This window comes from Brassica oleracea, chromosome C9 (assembly GCF_000695525.1).
Source record: "Brassica oleracea var. oleracea cultivar TO1000 chromosome C9, BOL, whole genome shotgun sequence".
Taxonomy (NCBI): domain Eukaryota; kingdom Viridiplantae; phylum Streptophyta; class Magnoliopsida; order Brassicales; family Brassicaceae; genus Brassica; species Brassica oleracea.
The window spans coordinates 49,967,381-49,984,692 of NC_027756.1; the positions used below are offsets into that span (position 1 = coordinate 49,967,381).

General features: G+C 37.2%; 6 protein-coding genes across 14 annotated transcripts in view; 4 read left to right on the forward strand and 2 right to left on the reverse strand.

Annotated features, from left to right (window-relative positions):
• The window catches only part of LOC106315269, a 4,603-nt gene extending 3,485 nt beyond the window's left edge, over positions 1-1,118 (forward strand). Inside the window, exon 2 of the mRNA XM_013753013.1 lies at positions 735-1,118. Coding sequence (XP_013608467.1) covers positions 735-1,118 — 384 coding nt within the window. The remainder of the gene's footprint in view (positions 1-734) is intronic.
• A 1,712-nt stretch (positions 1,119-2,830) lies between these two features.
• Positions 2,831-5,131, forward strand: LOC106318126 (tubulin beta-6 chain). Its single transcript, XM_013755988.1, has 4 exons — positions 2,831-2,942; positions 3,302-3,706; positions 3,803-4,072; positions 4,246-5,131. Exons 2-4 carry the CDS (start codon positions 3,313-3,315, stop codon positions 4,926-4,928), a joined length of 1,347 nt encoding a protein of 448 aa, XP_013611442.1. The 5' UTR covers positions 2,831-2,942; positions 3,302-3,312; the 3' UTR covers positions 4,929-5,131.
• A 342-nt stretch (positions 5,132-5,473) lies between these two features.
• On the forward strand, positions 5,474-7,298 carry LOC106318127. 3 transcript variants are annotated; one of them, XM_013755990.1, is made up of 7 exons: positions 5,474-5,511; positions 5,544-5,643; positions 5,943-5,996; positions 6,091-6,142; positions 6,542-6,588; positions 6,867-6,926; positions 7,014-7,285. In XM_013755990.1, the coding sequence occupies exons 2-7, from the start codon at positions 5,578-5,580 to the stop codon at positions 7,065-7,067; spliced, it is 333 nt and encodes a 110-aa protein (XP_013611444.1). In that variant the 5' UTR covers positions 5,474-5,511; positions 5,544-5,577; the 3' UTR covers positions 7,068-7,285. The 3 variants fall into 3 exon arrangements, with proteins under 3 accessions (XP_013611444.1, XP_013611445.1, XP_013611443.1); XM_013755991.1 differs by having other exon boundaries at positions 5,479-5,511; positions 6,094-6,142; positions 7,014-7,298; XM_013755989.1 differs by having other exon boundaries at positions 5,490-5,643.
• A 707-nt stretch (positions 7,299-8,005) lies between these two features.
• LOC106317263 (CLAVATA3/ESR (CLE)-related protein 22) lies at positions 8,006-8,790 on the reverse strand. The gene has a single exon (XM_013755107.1). The coding sequence runs from the start codon at positions 8,537-8,539 to the stop codon at positions 8,237-8,239; it is 303 nt and encodes a 100-aa protein (XP_013610561.1). The 5' UTR covers positions 8,540-8,790; the 3' UTR covers positions 8,006-8,236.
• Positions 8,791-11,146: 2,356 nt separating this feature from the next.
• LOC106319004 (mediator of RNA polymerase II transcription subunit 19a) lies at positions 11,147-13,662 on the forward strand. 2 transcript variants are annotated; one of them, XM_013757200.1, is made up of 7 exons: positions 11,147-11,422; positions 11,888-11,969; positions 12,050-12,342; positions 12,429-12,659; positions 12,738-12,797; positions 12,881-13,029; positions 13,339-13,662. In XM_013757200.1, the coding sequence occupies exons 2-6, from the start codon at positions 11,942-11,944 to the stop codon at positions 12,929-12,931; spliced, it is 663 nt and encodes a 220-aa protein (XP_013612654.1). In that variant the 5' UTR covers positions 11,147-11,422; positions 11,888-11,941; the 3' UTR covers positions 12,932-13,029; positions 13,339-13,662. The 2 variants fall into 2 exon arrangements, with proteins under 2 accessions (XP_013612654.1, XP_013612653.1); XM_013757199.1 differs by having other exon boundaries at positions 13,351-13,662.
• Positions 13,500-17,212, reverse strand: LOC106319003 (geranylgeranyl transferase type-2 subunit beta). 6 transcript variants are annotated; one of them, XM_013757194.1, is made up of 11 exons: positions 17,076-17,212; positions 16,657-16,710; positions 16,395-16,545; positions 16,054-16,170; positions 15,870-15,936; positions 15,642-15,790; positions 15,300-15,433; positions 15,120-15,218; positions 14,966-15,041; positions 14,750-14,870; positions 13,500-14,368 (listed from the first exon to the last, which is right to left on the reverse strand). In XM_013757194.1, exons 1-10 carry the CDS (start codon positions 17,100-17,102, stop codon positions 14,776-14,778), a joined length of 969 nt encoding a protein of 322 aa, XP_013612648.1. In that variant the 5' UTR covers positions 17,103-17,212; the 3' UTR covers positions 13,500-14,368; positions 14,750-14,775. The 6 variants fall into 6 exon arrangements, with proteins under 6 accessions (XP_013612648.1, XP_013612649.1, XP_013612651.1 ...); XM_013757195.1 differs by lacking the exon at positions 13,500-14,368 and having other exon boundaries at positions 14,453-14,870; positions 16,395-16,542; positions 17,076-17,191; XM_013757197.1 differs by lacking the exon at positions 13,500-14,368 and having other exon boundaries at positions 14,453-14,870; positions 16,395-16,542; positions 16,657-16,701; positions 17,076-17,171.
• Positions 17,213-17,312: the final 100 nt, after the last annotated feature.

Consider the following 17,312-nt stretch of genomic DNA (forward strand, 5'->3'; position numbering starts at 1 on the left):
GAAGTAAATTCGTAGCTAATGTACGACCTCTTTACGTGGAAATCTTACGAGGAAATGACGAGAAACAGTTTACGAGTATTTTACGAGGAAGTATTTACGAGGAAATAACGAGGAAATGTTTACGACTATTTTACGAGGAACTCATTTCGTGGTTGTTACGTGTATTTTGCGAGGAAAATCTTTCAAGGTATTTACGTGTAGATTACGAGGAACTGTTTTCGAGTTATTTACGAGGAATTGTAGCGACGCCCTTACGAGGAATTGTAGCGACATCTTTACGACGAATCGTTCTACTTCGTCTTTACGACGAAATATATTCCTCGCTAAGTTACGACGAATTAGCGAGGAAATATGTGTTACGACGGACGTGTAACGAGCAAACGCGTTTCCTCGCTAATTCGTCGTAAAGCCTCTTTTACGACGAAATAACGAGGAAAATCGCCCTCGTTAAGATTATGTTTTCTTGTAGTGAAAGGCTCATGTATAGACACCTGGGCACCGATAGGAGTTGTCCTAGATGTGTTGGGCCAGTGGAGTCGATTAATCATCTTCTTTTTGAATGTCCTCCAGCCCTTCAGGTTTGGGCTTTATCGGACTATCTGTCCCTTCCGGGTTACTTCCCGAGTACATCCATATATCAAAACATGAACTTCCTGTTTTGGAAGAGATAAGAAGTGGCTCCGCTGAGACCACAATTTGATACCTTCCCATGGATCTGTTGGTACATTTGGAAGGCGAGGAACGACAAACTCTTCAATGGAAAAGACATATCCCCAATCGACACTCTACGACACGCGACTCTTGAGGCAGAATGTTGGAGGAAAGCCAACGAGCAGGAGGAAGCAAATGAGGATCAAGACGTTCCCCATGCTTCGGAGGTTGAGACTGTGCCCCCTTGGATGTCCCAAATCCCTACCTGCCAAATTGATGCATCATGGATCAATAATGGCAGCGTCAGTGGCTTAGGGTGGAGTCTTAAGGATCAAATGGGCTCAGGATTTTTCGGATTACGGGCGTGTCACAGGAGCCTCTCATCTTTGCACGCTGAGATGGAAGGCTTACTTTGGGCAGCCTCTTGTATATATGAGAGACAGAAGGATTACCTCGGTACGATTTGAGACGGACTGTTCGGACTTAGTGGAAATGACTACAAACCCGATGGATTGGCCAGCCTTCACGACAGAGATCGAGGCGTTCCAGAGGCTACAGGAGGACTTCGAGGATGTGAGTCTATCTCATATTCCTCGGAGTCAGAATAGCCGAGCAGACGTGTTAGCAAAGGAGGCAAGGATCAAAGGTTATATTTTCTCCCATATAGATCAGACCCGGGTAGATGAAGATACTCCTCGGAAAATCGGCTTGTCTACTCTCCACTTGATCTAATGGATAGATGACAAAAAAAAAAAAAAATGAATAAAATCTTGACTTAGTTTTGGCAGTGGATTATTCGTTACAAAGGATACGATACTAGGCTGAAGCTCATTGCTCCATAGCTGTTGAGCACTCGCTAGAGCCTCCGTCGATGAGCTAGGGTAGCATTACTATTTAATTATTCATCTCAACATATATATATATAGAACAATAAACTATGCACTAGTCAAAACTCATACAAGAAAAGGAGGAGATGTTGGATCTAGGTCACATGGGACGCAATGGTGATTCATGTGCTTTGTTTCTTTTTTTAATTACACACCTCACTTTGTTGCTATCCGGGTCCGATCCACAAGCTCTACAAGACAAACCCATTATTGTTTTTGTAGTCCTGTACTTTCTTACATTTAAAGATTACAGTTATACCCGTTTTTTCTTAAAAAATGCTGATTACTTAGATTATTACAAATTATAAAAATTACTCTATTCGTTTCAAAATAGATGATGTTTTGGAGAGTTTAAAATGTTTCAAAATATTTGATGTTTTAATATTTTTATATTAGTTTTAGTTTTATAAAAAATTATGTCACCAATGATGTTTTATAGTTGTTTTTATGATTGGTTGAATTAGTTTTGCTTTATATTTTTAATGTTACATTTTATGAAAAAGTGCATACTTTAATTCTTGTACATTCACTTAGAACATCAGATATTTTGAAACAGAGGGACTACATGACAATTTCAAATATTTCAAAGCGCGAAGATTTATATATGATTACACTATCTTGAATGTCTTATGAATTTTTTTTTGAAAAATAAATGTCTTATGAAATTGAAAATCTCATATAAGTATTTTTCATTAATCTGAACAATTCGTCTTTTCTTAAACTAGTAACTCAAATCTATTGATGCAAAAAACTTAATGATTTTTTAATACAATCCTCACATCCGGTTCACACTATTTCTTTACGTAATTGATTATGACATTTCAGGTTATCGTGACTTGTTTTCAAAGATAAAGAGTAAACATGATTGCTTCTTAGAAGTCTTAATTATTGAAGAAAATTTACATTTTCTTTTGACCAAAACTTACATGATAGAAGAAAAATTTAGTATATATGATCTACCAAAATTAAATTCATCAACATTTTAGTAAATGTGTAATCAAATACCTTTACATTGTGTTACTGTTAACGGGACAAATCTTCTTTTGTATGTTGGAGACCAAAGGGTCCAACGGTAAATTACTAGAGAGATTTTACTTTTCGTGACGTGTGACACTCATAGTGGGAGTCTGGGAGAACCGACAATCACAATCCAATTATAAACAAGTGGTCCCTACACATATGTATATCTCACCCGACGCCCACCTGCAACGTTGATTTCTTACCATCCGACGGCATCCAGCCGCTCAGAGATAGATCTAATCACAGCCGTTGGATTAACTTACTCTTCCGATAAATAAATCCACCATCTTCACTCCCCCCTCTCCCACTCCCTATCTTACTCAATAGATCGAGCCCACCGTGATCGTCTCCGATCTCGCCGGGAGCCTCTGCATCTTCGTAACCGTAAGTCAATTTCTCTTTTACTCTTTTAAGTACTGTTCCTTCTCTTTACGCTAGTGAAATTGAGCGAATAATCAATCTCTCCTACTCACTCTAGTACTGTGATCGAATACTATTTCTCCAGATCTGTATCCGCGTTTTCGTCTTAACTACAGTTTGATTCACAATTCACTTGAAAACGTATCGCCGTTAGAGTTCCGTGAAGAATTTGAATTCGGTTTGAGTGATCTTGGTTTGATTTGTTTGGATCTGTTTGATCTCGGATCGCGAGATGCAGTTATTTGGATCTGATACGGATTGTTATAACTTCACATCCTTTGATTTCTAATCGAGATTCTTGTTTGTGCATTTGCTTTCTTCAGATCAATCGAATATGAGAGAGATCCTTCACATTCAAGGTGGTCAATGTGGGAACCAGATTGGATCCAAGTTCTGGGAAGTTGTTTGCGACGAGCACGGGATTGATCCCACTGGTCGTTACACTGGCAACTCCGATCTGCAGCTGGAGCGCGTCAATGTTTACTATAACGAGGCGTCGTGTGGAAGATATGTTCCCCGTGCTATTCTCATGGATCTTGAGCCTGGTACTATGGACAGTGTCAGAACTGGACCTTATGGTCAGATCTTCAGGCCTGACAACTTTGTTTTCGGGCAGTCTGGTGCTGGAAACAACTGGGCTAAAGGGCATTACACTGAAGGAGCCGAGCTTATTGATGCTGTGCTCGATGTTGTGCGTAAGGAAGCTGAGAATTGTGACTGTCTTCAGGGTATGTTAACTCTACCTTTATGTTTTTGGAGGTCTTTGGATTGTGATTTTAAACGTTTTTTTAATTGAAATGATTTGTGTGATTTGGATTTATCAGGTTTCCAAGTATGTCACTCGCTTGGTGGAGGCACTGGATCTGGAATGGGAACGTTGTTGATATCTAAGATCAGGGAAGAGTATCCTGATCGTATGATGCTTACTTTCTCCGTCTTCCCATCACCTAAGGTCTCAGACACTGTGGTTGAACCGTACAATGCGACACTTTCAGTTCATCAGCTGGTTGAAAATGCTGATGAGTGTATGGTTTTAGACAATGAAGCTCTTTATGACATCTGTTTTAGAACTCTGAAGCTCACCACTCCCAGCTGTAAGTCCCTTCCACGTTCTTTTTCTTTTGTGAAACCGAATCACTAATCCTTGCAACCATGAATACTGTTGTTTCTTAATACCAATGCGCCGCGCCCATGACAGTCTCCAATTCTGTATGATTTCTTTGTGGTAACTGTTTGCTGATGTCTTGTGATGGTTTGACTGCAACAGTTGGTGATCTCAATCATCTGATCTCTGCAACCATGAGTGGAGTTACGTGTTGTCTTAGGTTCCCTGGTCAGCTCAACTCTGATCTGAGGAAGCTTGCAGTGAACCTCATCCCTTTCCCTCGTCTCCACTTTTTCATGGTCGGTTTCGCTCCTCTCACCTCCCGTGGCTCCCAGCAGTACCGCGCACTCACCGTCCCTGAGCTCACCCAACAGATGTGGGATTCAAAGAACATGATGTGTGCCGCAGACCCGCGTCACGGACGATACTTGACTGCCTCAGCAATGTTCCGTGGCAAAATGAGTACAAAAGAAGTGGACGAGCAGATGATAAACGTGCAGAACAAGAACTCATCCTACTTTGTGGAATGGATACCGAACAACGTGAAGTCAAGCGTCTGTGACATAGCGCCTCGAGGCCTCTCGATGGCCTCAACCTTTATTGGGAACTCCACATCGATCCAAGAGATGTTTAGGAGGGTGAGTGAGCAGTTCACAGCCATGTTCAGGAGGAAAGCTTTCTTGCATTGGTACACAGGCGAAGGGATGGACGAGATGGAGTTTACTGAAGCTGAGAGCAACATGAACGATCTCGTCTCCGAGTATCAGCAATACCAAGACGCAACCGCAGATGAAGAAGGAGAGTATGAAGAAGAGGAGGAAGAAGAAGTGGAGTATCAAGACTGAAAATGCTGCTGAGACTAGCGTTGGTTTCTTATAAATCACCATATCATATCATGTTCTTTTATCCCTGCCCTTAGTTGTTGTTGTTGAGTTTGTTTATGTACTTGTTGTTGTGATTGTCTTGTGTGTAAAAGTGAGGTTGGAGCTTAATATTGTTTATTTTGTTGTGGTGTTATAAATGAAGTCTATTGTGTGTGTGTGTTTTATGCTCTTGCTGCTTAAAATAATTCGTTCCCGGATTAGAGTTTAGTAGAAGAATATATCTATCTGAACATATCCCAAAGGAAGAAAAAAAAAAGACTTCACGATCATTGTCTTTACGGACTCCATATTGTTGAAACCATATTGGCTTTTAATTGTTTGGTATAAACAAAGATTAGCTCCTCGTGGTTCAGTTTGATTACTGCAAACTTCTATTGCAATCTTCAGCAATTTGTGTGTTTAATTGTTACTTTGTTATACATACTAGTCAATCATTTAATTAGCAAATTAAAATGAAAAGGTTGGTCTTGCAAATATTGTAATATTAAAATATTAATGAAAATTGAAAGAGAGGCGCCGTACATTAGAAGAAGATTCAGTTTCAAGAGTGAGAGTGAGAGAGAGAGAGAGAGAGAGAGAGAGAGAGAGAATCGGAGGAGAAAAGGAAGCAATGGACGAGCAAGAGTTTCGTAGCATCCTCCAACTCTTCCCCGTCGTACGCTCTCGCGACCACCGTGTAATTCTCTCTTCTCTCTTCCCTTTTTCTCCGGTGGAAAACTCCTTTGTTGATTGTTGCTGCTGCTGCTGTCGATTTATTTGACATGAATCTTCTGAAAACCCTAGTTTCCGTTTTTTTTTTTCCAAAGGGCTATTACTAGCAACTCGGTGTTCATCATGAATCTGTCTGTTAATGGTTTGGTAAATTGATAGACTACTCTAATTGATGCGACTACACCTCGAATCTTAACATTGTTCTTAAGATTACTTGATTGTGTTGATTTCTGTTACCAATTGAGATTTGGGTTTTGGTTTCAGGTTGATTTGGATTCTTCAGTTTCAAAGCAATCAACGTCAGTTGTTGAGCAAGAGGTACATTCTGTGGTCTTTGGGTTGCGCTCTCTCTCTTTTTTTCTTCTTCTTTGTTGTACGCTTGAAGTGTGATGAAACTTGGAATCACTCAAAGCAGGTCAGTGTTAGCGAGCCCAAAGACTTGAAAGATTGCAGGACTGATCAAGGTATTCATCTTTTTCCCCCTACCTTGTATATTTATACTAACTAGGTGTAATAGCTCCTTCGAATTGTGTGACTGAATCGGTTTCAGAGAGAAAGAGGCTAAGAGATGTTTAATAAGAAACATCATGTGTATCTAAAAAGTACCATGTGTTTGTTTTCCTTATGTAGTAGACTCGGATATGAGTTTCATGTGAGATGAAGCATCCATGCTCCGTTTAGCCAATGCTTATAAACCTATTCATTGCATTAGCTGAGCGCATTAGTGGTATCTGGATGCTACTATTATAATCTTGCATAAATTATCTCTTAAAGAAGCATGCAGTTTTGTGATTACTATGAGTAAGGTGGCTATACATGTGCATCATCATCCTTTATCCTGATTTGTGGACTTCTTTTGATAGATACATTCACATTCTGGGATAAACTCAGAGCGGCTGCTGCCAAGAAGGTAATTGTCACCAGCGACTTTGTTCAAACGTTTCAAGTTGTTTGTATAAGATTTAGGGTTTTAAGGCTTCGAGCAAAGTTTTTCCATATCTATCTATCGCATTTGATGGGAAGGGAGACTTGTTCGTTTCTTCACTTGTGAACTTGGATACTTTCACCAAAAGAAATTATTCTTGCTTCACCTCTGGTTCTACTACATATGCTGAGATTTCTCTTTCTTCTTTCAATTCGGGATGTTAAATTGTTTTAAAAACCTTAATGAACATCACATTGTTGCAGGTTGGTGAGGTTGAAGCAGAGAGGTTTTGCAAGGCTTTCGAGAAACTCCACAAGAAACTTGTATGTGTCCCTCACTCGCACATTATCTTCCAAAGACGTTTATTGCTGCTAACATCTTTATCCATCACGTGTCTTGGTTTACTGCAGGTGTATGAAGAGTTGGATCCTGAAACTGCAAAGCGATACTTATTAAACTCTTAAACTTCATGTCTCTTCATTACAATATGCAACCAAAGGTTTGAGATTTTGTGGGAATACTTCGACTCTCTTTTTATTTTTTGGATTATCGTAATTATGTATGAGTAGTCAACAATACATTCTCTTCCCGTGTTCATGTAATGATGATTCTCATCTTATATGGTAGAAAAAGTTATGTTTGGGACATGATTAATCAGAATCTCTTGTTAATTCAGTATATCTTTTTTACATTCATTGTTTTATATAGCTATGATTGCTAATTTCTCGTTTTTGATTTCTGATTATGGCTGTGGAAAATATATTTCTTGTCCCTACTTCATCTCTAATTTTCAACGAAGATGTAATCAGATTTGTTTTTTCTCGTCTTTATTTTACCGGTCCTATCTTATTCCGACAGTTCTCAGTCTGCTTCTTACATATTGACAATGTCAAGTAAAATCATCTAAAGCCTGGCAAAAATGCATCCGCGGTAAATAAAATTACTGTATACCATACCACCAAACTTTTCTCAGGTTAAATCTAAGAACTGTAGTTTCTGTTGCAGATGAAGTTCACATTTTGTATGTTTACAATCATATCTGACTTAAACCTTATGTTAATCAGTGCATTACAAGGGTTTTCCATATTAAAATAGTTGTCTTTTATACAGTTTCTGTAAGAGTTGATAAGTCATATGGTGAACAAACTAATTGTAGTTTAATATTGCAGCAGCATGACGCAGCCTATCTTTCACATCAAACTCTGTAAAAGACTAGCTTTATCTTAATTTCAATTGAACAATGATGTTCATTCTTTTCTTTTCTTTGGCATCAACAATGATATGCTCATTTTCATCATCATCGTCATAATATTCGTACCACACAAAATCTCCACCACCTTCATACTCTTTCCAAAGGAAAAATAAGAGATAATCATGCTTAATATTAATAAACTAAGAACACACTCATCTTAATTATCATATGAAGATGCGTTATCTACTATTTTTCAAAGACTCTTGTTCAAACACTCTTATTATCTCATACCTCCACATAGAACATACGTTACAAGTCATGGCCGATCACGTATGATGTAATGTATAGCAGAGTAAGAAAAAAGTAAATAAATATGTTTTTTTTCTTTCACAAATATGTTTTATTCAGGCAAAATTTCACAAAACTTATTAAAGAAAATAGTTATCTATTGTGCAAAGGATTTGGACCTGTGAAGACCCTTCTCTTGTTATCTTCAAAATAAATTCCACCACCTTCACGAGTATATCTCGATCCTCTTGACGCATCTCTGGAACTGCGATCATGAAGGTTAGGATCCAAAACTCGAGGTTTTTTCAAGCTTGCATGAGTTGAGTGGTGAGGAATATCAAGAGAGGACGAGGATGAAGCTTTAGCGTAAAGAAACAGAAACAAAAGAAGAAGGATGATGAAGGCAACAGTAGTGATGTGTTTCCGAGATTTTCTTCTGTAGTAGTAACTTCCCATGTTTTCGAAGATTTCAAGGTATACAGAGTTTGTCTATGTAGCTATAAGAGATGGGGTTTAGAATTGATTTTCAGAAGATATAAGAGGGGATAATAGTTGAAAGATCTGAACAAGATTTCTAATATTCTCTGTGAAAGTCTCACTTAGAATGAGAAGAGAGGAATGAAAGTGATCGAAGAAAAGCTAGGGGGCTTTTAACCTATGACTTGCTCTGAAAGTTTGTTGCTCTCCCTTTCTTTTTTCCCTTCATATATCACTTTATAAGAACAATAAAAGTGAAGAAAACTAAAGGTTTTGTAAGTATCATTATATTTTCTTAACTAAGCTTTTGTTGAATGATGTCCAGAGGTATTAGCTGGATTAATTAGTTAGTGGTGTTATTACTTATTGGAGTGGTTAATTTAGAGAGTAATGAAGGTGTCAAAAAGCATTTAGGTAAGAGTAATTAAGTGAAGGGTCAAAGAAGCAAGAAATAGAAAATGGGGGCCAAAAAAGGGAATTGGAGTGATGATTCTAGGACTTAGCTTTCTTTGAGGAAAATGATGTTGTCTGTCTTTACTACCTTTTTCCTCATTCCTCACCCACATTGACACTCACACACATGAAAAAAATCAGATTCCACTTATATGTCCCCTCTTATTTAACATTTTTTTTCCATTTTGTCTTTCCAGAGTATTAACTTTTCGTTAGTTTGTTTTTATTGGGAATTAAGAGGAAAGAACTGTATCCCAAATGGATATGAGATCTCCAGTATCATCTACCTTCAATGTTTGTCTGGAAATACCGTAGGTTAATTTGATGGGAGATACCTGAAGATAGCATGTTGTTGGAGGTCTCGTAGACTTAGAACATTTCCAAAAGACATTTTATAACTTCAAATATGAAGTTTTTTGTTTTCCAAAATGAACTTCAAAACTCCAAATTTGAAGTTTTATATTTTATTTGCATTTTGATCCATACAATACACATCACATTTATGATTCATAAATATTTTCTCGTTTATTGTTTTAATCCTTAAAAAAATTATATCTCATAAATATTTTAAAATTTGTTTACAGAATTCAAATAAAACTTTAAAATATGATTTACAATATTTTAAATTAGATTTAGACAACACTAATATATAAAAAAAAAACTTAACAAAAAAGCTTTTAAAAAATTACCTGAAGCTATAACTATTACACAAATTTAAATATTACAATAACACTAATAGTCAGGTAAGTTTGATCCGAAACCTTCAAAATTTTCAAATATTGTCCAATTTTTTTTTTGTAACTGAAGATGGTTGTTATTGTTGCTGTTTTTGATGTCTTTTTCATAAAATTTTATCTTGTTCATATCGAATATATGCACGAGTATTAATATCATCGATAAAAATTAGTCTTTTAGCAATATTTTATGTTTTATTTTACTTTCTTGTTATGATCCAATGTATTTACAAGTATTAATATCACATGGAGAACTATTTTCACTTCAAAATGCACTAGTAGATCATATATGCATTACATAATCATTTTATGGAATAATATGATATTTTGTTTGAAGTTTAATTTATTATTAAGGTATTTTATTTAAAATTTTATATTTTATTATAATATTTTATTAATTAATATTGTTGTAATATGTTTATATATGTGCTAGTTATTTATAAAAGTTATATGAATTCAAATTAGTTATGATAAATATAAAGACCATATTATAAAATACAAATAGTTTTGAAGTTGAGGTTGAAGTTTTGCTTTTGGAAAAGAACACCTTTAAACTTCAAATATAGAGTTTTGGAAACTTCAAAATAAAGTTTTTCTTTGGAGATGCTCAGTTAAATCTTTATCACTTATAATAATTGGAAAAGTTATCTCGCCTCTATTTAAAAACAAGATTTTAATCTCTATAAAAATCCTATAGTTTATCACATCACATTGAGAATTCAGTGTGATTGAGAGTAAAATACAAGTGTGTAGTAATATTTTATTTTTGATTTGAAGTGTGAGTTGTAATCAGGGGCGGACGTAGTAAGAATGATACGGGGGCATGTGCCCCCAGCTAAATTTTCATTTTCTTTAAGAAATTAAGGAAAATTAGTGATAGTGCCCCCATCAGAAAAATAAATATAGTGACAAAATGTTATGTGCCCCCGGTTAAATCTAGTTATAGATCCGTCCCTCGTTGTAATCAGTACAAATAGGATATCAAAGTCCAAATATTTTAAAATACCTGTAAATATCAAATCTCGCTAACTTTAAGTTTAGTTGTAGTACGTCTTAAACATGAAAAAGATGTATTAAGAAGTCCCACATCAAAAAAAAAATAAATTGATAGTAATATATGAATGAATGATAATCTTCCACTCTTGAATTATTTTTTTGAGTGTAAACTAAGACCATTACTAATATATATCTTAGAAATTAGTGAATGAATGATAACAGTATTTTGTTATCAGATTAAACTTGTAGATGTTGACTGGGGAGGGTCGAGTTTGAATCGATAATTTATGTGTATATTTGGGCCGTACACAGGTCGCGTGAAGCAAGCCCACGGGGAACCCAATTAAAACAGCAACAGAAAAAAAAAAAAAAAAAAAAAAAAAAAAAGACAGGAACCATGGGAACTGTTTTTTTCCCGATTGGTTAAGAAACAGAAACTCTTGTTGTCTCTGTCTTTGGTCTCAAACCCTAAAGTACTATTCTCGGCTCTCTCTCCCTCCCTCGATCTCTGTCCCCTTTCTCCTCCAATCACTTCCTTTTCTAATCAAATTTGCGCGGGAAATCTAGTTCCCAGGAAACCAACCAACCAACCAACCTTTTCATCTCCGTTTGAGTGCTGTATACAGCCCCGTAGCTAGATTTGATTTCTCCAACGAGATCTGGGCTTTGTCAAAAACGTGTATGTCGCCTTCTTTCTCCTTCTGCTTCTTCTCTCAATTGCATATGAGCTTTGTCTTTGTTCTGTTTTCAAATCTCAATCTTCGATCATTCTCGATTATCGACCCTTAAAGTTAAATGTATTATTATTATTATTATTATTATTGATTTGAGACCTTTCGTATAGAAGCAAAGATAGAAGAAACTTTCTTGTTGACTAGGTGATACTATAAATTCATGGACTTGGTTTATTCTTTTAACCAATACAATACCTTTTCCATTGTCTAAGGTTCAGTTTCCAGGAGAGTTTTGATAGCAATTTATGCCAATTTCGTATATATATATTTTTAGCTAGTCTCCAACAATTTCAATCACTTTGCATTATTGTGTATGTGTTTTTAATAGTATTGTTCATTTGTTTGAGCTTCAAATTGTTAGTTTATGCACTAAGAGTTTCTTTGCAATTTTTTTTATTATTTTGAGACAGGAATCGTATTGCTATAGTGATCATGCAAAAGCAATCCAGAGCGTGATAAAGAAGATGGAACCTGAACGTACCAAATTTGGAGGTGAGTTAGATCATCTTCTCTCTTTTTTCCCCACTTTGGATCATCTTGTGGTTAATGTGCTGCTGGTTGTATGAGTGCAGGTCCTAAAGAGCTGTGTGGTGCAGTGGATCTTATATCACAATACAAACTATTGCAACACCATGAATTCTTTTGCAAGAAATCACTTACCGTGTCTCTATCAGATTCCCATTATCTTCATAATGTGGTTGGGGACACAGAGATCAGAAAGGGAGAAGGAATGCAATTAGATCAGCTTGTACAGAACATGTCACAGAGCCGGGAGACTAATAGTACCCGCATCCAACCTTTTGATATGGATGAGCTTATGGAGGCTTTCCAACTCAGTGATACGACTCCTGTTGAATTGCCTCTAGTAAGATTCTTCTCTCAGGTCTTATGAAGATGTTTAACTGAGGTACTAGAACATGAACACGTCCTGTTTTTTTTTCTTTCTTTCAGGAAGAGAAGGGAGCTCCTACAATTCCACCCAAGTCAAAAAGTGAGTCGAAGGATAAGGACAGGAAGCATAAGAAACACAAGGACAGGGGTAAGGACAAAGATAGAGAGCATAAGAAGCACAAACACAGGCATAGAGACAGAAGTAAGGATAAAGACAAGGACCGAGACAGGAAAAAGGAGAAAAATGGACACCACGATTCGGGTGAACACTCTAAGAAACACCATGATAAGGTAAGACTTGTTTGTTTCATGTATATTTTTTTGATTGCGTGATCCTTTGGAAATCACATGGAGTAACTGATATTTCAGAAAAGGAAACACGATGGGGATGAAGATCTAAATGACATTCATAGGCACAAGAAAAACAAGGTAATGCTAGTGCCAGGGGGACTAAGTATTATTATGTCTTTTAGGAAATTAATTGATAAGGCTCTCGATTTATCTCGTTGCAGCATAAGAGCTCAAAGCTGGATGAGATGGGTGCAATAAGGGTTGGTGGCTAGATTGGCAGGCATTCCCAATTCTGTATTCTGCAAATCCAGTAGGTGTCACGGAGGAGGTTTAGAAATCACTTTTCAACTCACTGTAGACTATATATTAGGTAAGCATCTCTGTACTATACCGTCCTGTCTCTCTCTTGTTTAGTTAGCTTGGCGTTCTTGGTGATACATCGTTTCATTTCAGTAAAATCAATTTGGTATTCCAGGATCGTTCATAGAACATACATCTGTCATTATAATCCATACACTGTTTCCATAATCCCTTTTTAGGAGGGAATGGGTTTGTCGTTACAAATTTTGGCATACCCATGTGTTCTTTAAGTTACTCAAGTACAATTAACACATCATTTCCTAGGGAACATACACGTGTCTTAAATTTCAAGTTGTGTTGGTTTTGGCTTTTGAACAAGAGGACTTTGTAGGTTAAAATCTCAAAATGGTGAATTCATTCCTTGAAGAAGAAGAAGAAAGGGGGAATTTGTGAAGAAGAAGCATAATTCGTATCACGCAATTGATTTGGTGGCAGCTTTGTAACATTTTGGTCGTGGGGGGTGTTTTCTTGTTCCGTGTCTTTTCTGTCTATAAAATCAAAATACACTCGCATTGTTTACTCTTATTCATGTAAAATAATTTGTTATCCAGTTAATGTTGTTGAAAAAGGGACTGTTAGTGTTCCAATATATCTGTATGCCACAATATAGCTTACTTGTGTAAGTTGATCACAATATCTGGTTGACTAATTTTCCCAAAAAAACTGTCGTATCAGTTTAAGTGCACGCCTATGAACGTTTCCAAAAATATTTCCAATCAAACACATTTTAACTTTAGAAGCCATTCCTTTAACATCAGATCTCACTTTCAGATTTCTCATCTGCATGTTCTGTTTCCATCTCAGCTTCTTCCTCATGTGTTTCAAATGTCGCAACATTTGACAAGATCTTCTGTACTCGTCCTTGCTTTCTTAAATGCTGAATTCTCCAATTGCTGACTATTGCCTTCAGTTCCTCTTTTGTCATTGTTGTTTACTTGTGCTTGTTTTGAGATCTTATGAGCATTCTGAGAGTCCAGAAGATCCGATGAACCGAGGCAACATACCAATTGGACAAGGGCTCCATGTTTTCGCCCTTCTCCATCTGTTATTGGTTTTGTCTGCATCATTTTCTTTCTTCTTTGAGAGTTTAAGTTTGACAAACTCGAGTCTCTTTCGTGCACTTCCGAGATTCTTCTCTTGCTCAAGGAGCATCGAAGGAGTTGTTACAAGAGCAGAAGGACTCTGCTCCGATGGAACAATTGCTGACGAGCTTTTTGCCTACCTGAGGGAGGTTTTTGAGCTTCTCCTTCAAGAAACACCCTCCCACAATCTCCGCAAGCACAAAGGCTGATCTTAAAACCGGCTCATGTCCTAATGCTCCCAGTATTGAAGAGTTGAGCTGAAACTCCCTTCAATGGGGGTAAGTAGTATTGGTTAATTAGTATTGAACATTCTGATAACCACTTTGTCAAAGATGTAAAGCACAATCAAAGTAGAGAAAGAAACAGTAATGTGATTTATAATGATAATGTTGCAACACAACTTCATTCCCATTGCATTAGAAACCTTAAGAATCTCCCAACAAGTAATACAACATTAAGACTCTTGAGTTCTGCAAAGTGCTCAAGGAATTGACCAAGAATTGCAATCATCACATCTCCCATTAGTAGATCACTTGAATCCACCCAGATTGCAATATCCTCGTTGACCATGCATTCAAAGGAACTTCTAAAACCGTCTAAGTAGACCAAACAATGAACAAAGCAAAGAACTGACATATGTTATTTAACCTTAATAGTGTCAAACACCATTGCCTTCATTTGGTTAGGAGAATTCGATTGATGACATCAACCGGCAAAGCGTACGCTGGATCAATTGCTTTCACTCCGGGATACTCAAGGAGGGAAAGCCCTGCACCAAGTTTTGATCAAATCAGACCGCTTTGTTTGGCTTCAAAATCAACAAGATGAGTTTAAAGAGACGCATCTAAGTTAATAATTAATTACCTGCAACTCCAAAGTAGGTGTGGAAGATATCAACAGCATCGTCCGGTCTGTCTGAGATGCCTCCGTTCTCCAAATCCTACTCAAATCAGGAAATATGAGAGCTTTAAAGCAAATTAGCAACGATACGCCTTGTCTTGATATCTTGAAGACAAACCTGACAATCCAAGATGAACTTGACAAGCTTTGCTTTGTCGATCCAGTGAACTCTATCTATCATGATCAGGCTCGATAGGACCCACCACGAATAGCAAACCTGGCAATAGGCACAAAAGTGTGTTAAGCACTAGGAAAGTATATTAATGTCTCTCTAACTGGAGGGGAGCGTAAAGCCTACATCAGGGAGCTTCTCGGGTCGTCCATTTAAACCCCCGGACTTGACTTGTCTTTCACATAACCACCAACCGAGCAAGTCCTTATCAACATGATGGAGGCTCCCGGTGATAGCAAGAGCACCCACGCAACAGAAAACTGCAGGAACAGGAGAAACAAAACATATAATAACCGTCCAGATACCATGAAACTTTCCAATACTGTCTACACAATGGTTTAGCTATAACACATCCACTAACGAAACAAAGCAATGGGATATGACTCTCAGCATAGTCATTTAAAAACCAATTGCAAGTAACAATTGGGAGGACACAGGACAAATAAAGGCTCAGGTAGCATAACATACTCTGTCCTGCATGTGATTCAGCTCCGGGTGTGCACCCAAAACCACCATCAAGGTTTTTGCAGCTAACAATGTAATCAACTGCCTTCTCTACATTGATTTTGTCAAGACATTTCAATATTGAGAGACAGCATATGGCAATGTAAGAAAACCTACATAAACAGTCTCACAGTTAGATTCAACAAAGTGAAATATCCAACAGAAAAAATATAAATGTCTTCCTATTACGACCTCGTATCTACTTCTCCCCAGATATCTCCTGAGAAGGATCCATCTTCATTCTGCAGACCAGCGACATCTAATTTCGTATATAGGAAACCATTATAATATCATAAGCAATCAGCAGATCATTTTTCTTTGCAATATAACATGAAAGTTTCCACCAGTAGTAAAGAAGCTAAGTGCCAAAGGATACAGCTTGATACTTTTCCAACGTCAAGAATGTCTAGTTTGTCAAAGAGGGCCAAGATTTGAACAGCACTCAGTGTATATAAAACATGTGGATCATGTCCAGTATTTCCAGCAAAGCCACCTGCTCAGAGAAACACCACTTGTTTTAAACTTTTATACTGAAGCCATACCTTATGATTGGTAATAAAGATGTGAAATCCTAGCAAGTCCAATGGTCTCCATATAATTTTCAAAGCCTAACCCCATGTATCATTTTTTTTTTTATAGTTATCCTATTGGCAAGTAAAAATAGCTGATCTGCAAAACCGTATGGTAGAGAAAAATAATACTACTATGGGTACACACCAGATTCGTGCTGGCAGGTCATGAGCCATGAAACGACTTCGTTTACGGAAACAGAGCCAAGCTTGTCGAGTAAGTCTAGTGTTGTCAGTCCCCAGTACGCACCATTCATTCTGAGATGATCCATCACCACCGACTCAAAACTCTCTTTCTTCTAGCAGGTTAGGATCGGATCATTCGAAAACAATTAAAAACAAAACGAATAAGTTGCAATCACAGTGACATAAACTGAGAATGAGGAAAGGGGTGATAGAGTTTCTAGTACCTTTTCTGACATGAGAATGTAACGTACATGCTTGTCAGCTACAAGCTGACCCATCTGCCACAGAAGATTCAGTAAACTTTGCACAAATTGAAGAAATCACCATAAAAGACTTTAACTTGGAACGATGCAAGCTTAGTATGAGTTAAATCTCCATAACCATTAAACACTTGAGCTCATCTATAGTTAAGAATCTAAAGAAGTATAAGCTAAGCTGATCAGCTACGCAGAACACAAAGTATAAGTTTTTAAGCCCAAATCCTATATGACGAGGAGATATGAAAGGTAACAACGATTAAAGTGAATTCGAACCCGTGTGAAATTGATCAATAAGCACATTTTCATCAGATAAACAAAGAAGGAGACCAACTTGAACTAGAGATCGAACAATAGCGTTGAATGATAAGTTCGCATTTGGTTACCTGGAAGGTAGAAGACGAAGAACTCATCTGCTTGAAACCCAGAAGACGAGTCGCGCGATTGAAGAAGATCGAAGAGAAACTTCTTAACCTGTTTTCTCTAGGGGTCTAAGACATCAAACCTTCTTCCTCGATCAGAGGGTTATACGGAAACCGCGAACCGGCCGGTCTTACTGGGTTTTCTCTATACATAAACAGAAAAACCAAATCCGATTCAACCGGTTTTTATTCTAATTGCGG